At 36.1% G+C, this 8,909-nt stretch overlaps 1 protein-coding gene across 1 annotated transcript; it reads right to left on the reverse strand.

The window, feature by feature from the left end:
• Positions 1-3,815: 3,815 nt before the first annotated feature.
• On the reverse strand, positions 3,816-7,063 carry LOC132938942 (uncharacterized). The gene is made up of 3 exons (XM_061005922.1): positions 6,584-7,063; positions 5,948-6,452; positions 3,816-5,866 (listed from the first exon to the last, which is right to left on the reverse strand). The coding sequence occupies exons 1-3, from the start codon at positions 7,061-7,063 to the stop codon at positions 3,816-3,818; spliced, it is 3,036 nt and encodes a 1,011-aa protein (XP_060861905.1).
• Positions 7,064-8,909: the final 1,846 nt, after the last annotated feature.

Below are 8,909 nucleotides of genomic sequence, written 5' to 3' on the forward strand. Positions count from 1 at the left end.
ATGGTATGCGCTTGTCAATTTTTAGTTCGTTCCTATCTAGTTTAAATGACTCAAAGATTACATATACCTTGGCACTATTCAGTTTAATAAAACTTCATTGACACATAGTACGTATATCTCGGCGCTGTTCCTATAAAAGGTAAGAATAACGTAAGAATGACTAAAATAATGTTTAACTCGGATTTTCAGGTAGGAAACACTTTTATTTTATTAAAACAAACATAAATAAAACACTTAGCAAATTCAGATAGCCTAGCCCGTACGGCCGTACTACGATCGGCGTTTCATACGCACGTCGAACCTACGTCCTCCCCGAATCACTCAGCGACAACGGGACCCCGTGCCTGCGCGTACGGCGGTGTTATATAGAAAATATTATTGTCGCCTCAGCACATATTGCTTCGCTAGCCTAACCTATGTCAATAATTTACAATTTAAAATATTCCCACCTATATTACATATATATTGAATAATATTATTTTGACGACTGTCTGCAATATACGACAGGGTAGGGCATCATGATTCATGAGGACTTCCACGCTTGAGCCGTCGGAGGATAGACTTGTCGCTGAGATTGAAGTATTTTGCGCTTTTAGCATTGTTTAGTTGATCGAAAAAGTTGATTATGAGATTTTGTAATAATTAAAATATCATAAAGATTAAAATATATATTAATAGATTAAAAAATTCCAAAAATCAGAATCTGAATAAATTCATTATTGAAGGTAAAAATGGGGGTGAGAATGCTTGTTTAATCACCCTGTATATGGTTTTAATTATTTTTTTACATGGTTTTTGAATACTATAGTACTAACTTTTTAATAACTATTTAAGAAGATTTGGTCAACCATCATGGTGTAGAAGCCAGAAGCGTGGGGTGCTAATGTGAAACTCCTCTTAACGATAAAATTTATTAAACATTTAATGTTTTGTTCAAGTATACGAGTATACCTTTAGATTTTATATAATATGCGCCATGCTACGCTATTGACTACGAAATAACGTGGCTTATAATAAACTAGCTGATCCCGTCCACTTCGTTACCCGTTAAATGTGCAAACTGTATATGACTCAAACTTTGTTTAATGCGTTATTTAATATTCGGTGTATGATGTTCTAGATTTATCTTAACTTTTCTGTTGCCCGGAATAAAAATTCTGATTCGCAGCAGTATATTTTCAGGTAGGTAGGCAATCTACCTGCGACAGATCGCGGACCCAGTGCTGTTTGTACGTAACTACGTAAGTGTATGATTTAACTCTAAAGTATCAAAGTTATAGCAAGTTTGTCGTATTCCACCTATGGTGGATTAATATAATCAATTAATACAAAATCCTAACCTAACCTAACCGTACTAAAATCCGATGATTAAAAAAAAACCAAATTTAACCATTTTTAAATTAGTCTATCTTCTTCCTAGAGGTCTAATCTACACACAAACATTATAATATATAATTCAAATTGTAATGAGTTCAGCGTTCTCTGCTGTACGCGAAATGACAAAATCGAAAATAATTGGGTTTTTATTCAACGACGACGATGATGACGTGCACAATGCTACACTGCCACCATAGATTAGTATAATATTATAGACTGTCACAGAATAAAATATAATAAAATAATGTACATCGCCGACGACGACAATGCTACAGTACTGGCAGTACTGCATTATACGTAAGAGTAGGGGGGTTATACAATATACCGGTCGTCACTCAACAAATGCCGCTATGACGCTATGTAACAATACGGCAAAATTAATACTTCTAATAACTTAAAATAATTAATATTTTGGACTTTTCTCTTTTGATGGCCTAACACAGAGGACTCGCGTTAGATAAAGAAATCATGAAAATCGGTCCAGTAGAACTTCAAATATAACTGTCATAAGAAATCGCCTCACGTTTTAATCTAGGTATACTAATATTATAAAGAGGAAAGATTTTATTGTTTGTATTGAATGGCTCCGAAACTACTGAACCGATTTAAATGAAATTTGGTACATAGATAGTTTAGACACTGAGAAAAAACATAGGCTACTTTTTAATACTAAAAAAGGGCTGTAAGGGGCTATACTGGTTCGAATTCAAAAATTATTTTTTTGTTGGATAGTCCATTCATCGAGGAAGGCTATAGGCTATATAACATCACGCTACGATCAATTAATAGAAGTGCTCAAACAGGGATTTTGAGATTTACGATGGAAATATTTGTTTATAAATGGTTGCTATTGGTTATAGTAGAAATAATTAATAGAAATAGTATTTATTTATTATTGGTTGCTACTGGTTAATCGGGCAGATCAGGTACAAGCATGCATCAAATCGAATTTTCACACATTGCCTACCAGGGTGGCTGAGTTGCACTTACTGCAGTGAGTTACACCAAAAATGAGTTGAACAATCACAATTTGTTTAAGAGTTGTCATTTTTTACGGGCCACAAAGTGCGCAGGATCAGCTATAGCCTATATTATACATAAATTAATGTTTGTGTGCAGATCTCTGGGAAGAAGATAGGCTAATTTAAAAAGGGTTAAATCTGGTTTTTTTATTCGTCGGAATTTAGTACGGTTAGGTTAGGTTAGGATTATGTATTAATTGATTACATTAATCCACCGTATTATATCAAAATAAACTTGGTATAACTTTGATACTTTAGAGTTAAATCATACACTTACGTACAAACCGCACTGGGTCCGCGATCTACCGCAGGTAGATTGCCTGCCTGATAATATATGCTGCGAATCAGAATTTTTATTCCAGGCAACAGAAAAGTTAAGATAAATTTTAAACACCGTACACCGAATATTAAATAACGAATTAAACAAAGTTTGAGTCATAGTTGGTACATTTAACGGGCAACGAAGTGCACAGGATCAGCTAGTAATATATAAAGATAAAGATAAAAAATTATATTGATATAAGTTTATTCTTTTCGATTCTGGCCACAATATCTAGTTTCTTAGCAATGAAACGATAAACATTACACAGTACAGAACATAAACCAATATACAACAATACAGATTACAAGTGGAATATAATTTTGTTTATAGTATTTTCCGGACGGTCAAATGCAACATTATCAAAATCGATAGTATAAGACAGTGAAAATTGGGCCGAAACAAAATGGATATTGCGTCTACATATAATATGGTTGGAATTATAAACCCGGGTATACATAGTTAGTCGTTGATTTATATTACGCCTCGTAACACTATTGTACATCGTATCATTATACTTATTATTATATTATATATATCCGATCTTATTATTAGGTATTTACCTTTAATTTCTGTATATCTGTGTACTTCAACAAATATAATTTATACTTTAAATAGTGCCCGATCGCCGTTTTGTCAGTATTCTTACTTTTTTACATAATATGTACAGGACACTCAAAAAAGAGATGACCAAACCAATTAAACAAATAATATAACCATAATATTTAATAATAAGGACTTAAGATTTTCAGTTGCAGGTTAATGTTTGCTCTTTACCGGACAGCCTGCACATATCTTTTTAGGTAAACTATATGTACGTGGGTCTTCATGTCAACAGGCCAATACAATTATGTACTATTTGTGAGGAAGTCAGGTCGTATAGTTTGTTTAATACCGCCCGAGTGAATTTTCGCTTGGACTTCCACTTTTGTAGTTGTATATATATATATATATATATAATATACTAGCAGACCCGGCGAACTCCGTTCCGCCACCAGATTCGTTTTATGTAACATTTCGTTTGGCGAATTCATCTGCAGGCGTTCCACGGGGAACTACTGGCAACGTCTGCCTGAAATCGCCTGCCAACAATATCATCAAGCCGCCAAAGATGTTGCCTTTAGGCAAGCATCCACCGCTTGCATTAATGTTTTGTATACTTGTTTTTGCTGTTCATTCAGCAACGGAACATTATTTCTAACGAATTCCTGCAATGTATCAACATTGTATTGCAGCTCTCGATTTAATTCTTGGTTGAATGCATCGTGCATCGATCGATTTGGCGCAATCATTCCTACTTCAATCAGTAGCTTGTTTGCAATAGTCAAGCATTGATCCTCAATCAGAATCAATCCTTCATTGTAGATTTCATCGGTTATTTGGATGTCAGGATTATTCGTTTGAATACGCAAGCGATGCAAGATATCTTCACATATGGCGTCTTTGTATTTGTTCCATAACTGAATTGGTTGTGAAGGAAAACATGTGGTGATGATAATTGCGAACAGCGTTCGTATTTGGTACGCATTTGATGAAACAACTGAATCTGCAAGTGTTAAATCCCAATGAGAATCGTTCTCCAGCAAACCCAATAGTTGACATGCTTCTCGATATGTTTGGCATTGGTGGCCATTCACAGTTTTCAAATGCGCAAATGATTTCGGTCCACGTACATTTACTAACAGCAGTCGCAAATAAAAACATTCATCGTTTCTAGGATGAACAGTGTACATACGACCTAGTGCATCAGTTGAAAACACCTGTGGCCAGTCTGGAACTGGGGTTCCTTGTTTGCGACGTTGGAATTTCTTTGTTGATTGATTCCAAGTGTAATACTTGGGCATTTCAACGTACATCAGCGTCGCTGCGAATGGATCTGCTTCACACATTGCAAAGAAGCTAGTCAATGTTGTCGATGGTGGTCTCTCAGCTCGTTGTGCCGCATTAGCCTCAGTGAAGTAAACTCTTTGGCCATTTTCCAAATGCACTGCTAAATGTACAACTGTGGGATATCTTTCATGAATTTGAAATGACAATAATCGCCACAGTGCTTCATTAGTACTGACGTATCTGCCCATTTGGAAGTTGCTGATTTCGTCATTCACATTTTCCGACGCAATACCAAACACAGCCATGTCGCTGCCTTTTGTGACGTACTTGCACAAATATTTGATTGATTTGGCCGAATGACAACTCTCAACGTTTGCATGTGTTTCGAAAATTCGTGATAGCAGCGGGCAATATGGTACAATGAATTCATTTCCGATCTCAATCTCTTGATTTTGAACTTTAACTTTGATAGTTCGACCATTATCTTCTTTTGAACGCCGACGATAAACTGGATATCCATCGTTCCCTGTGACTGTTTCAGCAACTAACGGTCGCGGATATCGTTTTGTGCACTTTCCATCAGCCATGCAAGGCGATAATGGATTTAATGCACCACACGGTCCATGCACCATCTGTGTCGTCACAATGTCGTGTAGACGGGGATCAGTGACTGGATCAGGAATTTCAGCTGATATGATGTCATCCACTTCATTTGAATGTAATTTGTTCAGCAACCAAATTAGGATATGAGCATGCGGTAGTCCACGCTTCTGCCATTCCACCGAGTACATATAACAACGTGTGTCACCAAAAACTCGATACTTAGTAAGCACATCCATCATAACCTTGAGTTTTTGCTGAAATACTCTGGCGATTATGTCATGGCGATCTTGCGGTTTTTGACCCGGTTCCAACTCGCGTTCAATTTCCGTCCACTTCGGATTGCATGTGACCGTAATAAATAAATCCGGAGTTCCATAATTTCGCACGTACGTCATAGCGTCTTGAGCGTATTCGTGCATGTGGCGTGGGCTTCCGATATAAGTTGATGGGAGAACCGTCAGTCGTCCAATATTCTGAACATCACCATCTGAATGAATAGCATCACGCAAGTGTATATAGTCCTCAGATCGTAGCTTTGGCTGATTGAATCTGATGAACGCTAAACGTTCGGTCTCGACTTTGACATACATGTCGACAGCGAATTGCTGGAATAGCCGACCGCACTTCAGAATGACATTCTCCTCATGTGTACGAATCATCATACGATACGCATAGTAATTCATTGCGCTTAGATTTTTATTATTCGTTGATACTCCTGAAAATGCAAAATTAAATGAATTGTTAATGGAAACCAATAAAAGTAATAATGGAAATAATTAGTGTGTGAATATTGTACCTGTAATTGGATCGACCATCTTCAACGTGATGTCGTATCCGTCTTGCCCTTGCCAATAAATGATTGGATATTGTAACGCATCGTACAAACGATGTGTCTCGTTTACACGATGCATGATATTGCTTCTTCGCTGAACGACAATGTCTCGTGATTTAGTTGGATCGCCAACAATAATTGCAGCAACATCATTAACGGTGGGTGCATTGAATCTTCGCACATGTTCACCTGTTGGAGTACAATCCGCTCTTATGACAAATTTGTGCGTATCCGATGGCATTCGTTCCAATGCTGTTTTGAACATATTAACCACAGCATTATTAGCGTGAAAAAATGCTTGCAACTGTTCAATAATTCGTCTCTTTAACTGTTGTGCTCCCTGTATATTGCACCGCACGTTCAGCTGATCCACCATCGACGAAATGAAATATATTTGCAGAAATTGATGCGGTTCATCTGGTGTGGTTGGCACCATTGAACCATGCAAATGATATATTTGACCTTGTATCTGTAATTGCAAATAATCATTAAAATTTGTTCATGAATACATTGTAAATCGTGTGATGGTGTAGTGTGTGGTGTATATGAAGTTGTTATGTGTTGCAATTATGTGTTGGTTATGTGTGTTGTATCTTTTACCTTGCAAGTCGGCATGAAGCCGCCTTCTCGAATGATATTAGCTCCAAAGGAAGTCATGCGAAAGCAGTTATTGTATTCAAGGATGTGTTGAAGAAAATGGCTGGAATCGGGATCACTTCCATCAAACAATGTTTTCAGTGGCTGTGGTGGTGTAAGTAATGGATCCAGTTTGACTTTTCCACTTGCGCAGCACAATCCAACCGTTTCTCTTTTGAACTTTAACGCATTGCAATATCGGCATATAGTCGTCATTCGTCCAATATCCAAATTTTCATCATCACTGTAGTTCGCAGTGGGATCATATTGGAATGCCAAGCGATTGTATGATGCCAATGATCTTCGTGTGCTCACGCGATGTCTCAATCGGTCATTTTCTCTTATTATATTTTGTCTTTCTTCTCTTAAGTTCCTTGAATAGACTTGTTGCTTGCTTGCATGTCTTGTGCGGCGGCCGATGTTCGCACGTCGTTCTCTAGGCATTTTGGCATTTTAACTTCAAATGCACGATCCACATAATTTACACTGAGCTTAAATGAAATTAACTGAGCAGAGAATAATGACTATCTGTCAAACACTTTATCACGCACCGTTGCTATTGGTTTGAAGTACATGCTATGTATAATAGATGGCGCTGTATGTGAAAAACGATTTCCCCACTTTTCTGTTGAATTTTTCCTGAATTTTCCAGAATTTTCTTTGCTATAAACCTCACGGAGCCCAAGACCTTTCCAACGAATGCAAAACCGTGGAAATCGGTTCGTGCGTTCTGGAGTTATAGCGTCAGGGAGGAAAACCGGACTTATTTTTATATAATAGATTACCTATAATCTATATATTATAATACGTAGGTACAGGACGCCTGGCTAAATACACGGCCAAACGTTATACTATTAGAATGAAGATATATTATAATATGATAATTTAAAAACAGCGCGACTTGAAGATTGAAATTTTAAATATTTAGTCGATGTTTTGCTCTTTTCTGGACGTCTTGCACATACTTTTTATAGGTTAAACAGTGAAGGTAGGTGTTCGTGTCGACGCACCATACTGGCTACTTATGCACTAGCTGTTTGTCAGGTCCTATATAGTTTGTTTAGTATACCTTCTAAGCGCACTTTAAAGTTTTACAATGTCACTAGGTAGTAGGTACTCATAGAGAGAATTTAACTTTTATCTAAATATATTTATTATGTGCAGGACACCCAATAGAGATATATACGGATATAGCCAAACGTTATATACTTATATAAATAAAGAATGATGATACCTACATTCTGATAATTTAAGAATAACGCGACTTGAAGATTTCAATTTTAAATAATATATGGTTAATGTTTGCTCTTTATTGCACGGCTGCACATACTTTTTATATGTTAAACAGTGCAAGTGGATCTCATGGCAACGCATCATACTTATGCACTATTTGACATGTTGTATAGTTCATCCTGGTCCTGAGAGCAGTCTTTTAGGACTCACTTATATAATATAATATTTTTGTATAATTATATTAAATATCTACAGACTACAGGACGCTCCAATCAAGACATGGCCAAACGTTATACACACAGAATAAAGATATATGATAATTTATTGAAGAACAACGGGACCTAAAGTTGAACATTTATAACATTTGGTTGATATTTGCTCTTCACTACTGGATGCCCTGCAAACATTTTTGTAGGTTCAGCGTACCAAACTTATACACTATTTGTCAGAAGTCAGGACGTCAGGTCGTATAGTTAGCTTAGTATCACTTGGCCGAAGTTTGACTAGAACTTCCATTTTTGTGTATACATATAACCTATCTTATAATATGTACAGGACGATCAATAAATACATTACCAAGCGTTATACAAATATAATGTGCATATATGAATATATAATGATAATAATAATAATAATAATAATAATAATATGATTAAGAACAACGCCACTTAAAGTTTTCAATTTAAAATATTTGATATTGATTTTTGGTCTTAACTCCATGGACGCCTTTCACATAATTGTGTAGGTTCAACAGTGCAAGCAGGTCTTCATATCAACGCTTTATACTTATAATATGCAATATTTGACAGGTCGTATATATAGTTCTTTTATTATTGCCTGACCGTAGTTTTGCTATAGGACTCCACTTTTGTGTATGTATTATCTTATAATATGTACAGGACGCCCAATAAAGACGTGGTCAAATTTTATACCTACAAATATAACAAATATATATGATAATAAAAGCATAACGCATAACTTAATAATTGTAGTTTCAAATGTCTAATATATGGTCGATGTACATACTTACTATCTTTACTGGACGCCCTGTACAATT

Source organism: Metopolophium dirhodum, chromosome 2, assembly GCF_019925205.1.
Source record: "Metopolophium dirhodum isolate CAU chromosome 2, ASM1992520v1, whole genome shotgun sequence".
Taxonomy (NCBI): Eukaryota; Metazoa; Arthropoda; class Insecta; order Hemiptera; family Aphididae; genus Metopolophium; species Metopolophium dirhodum.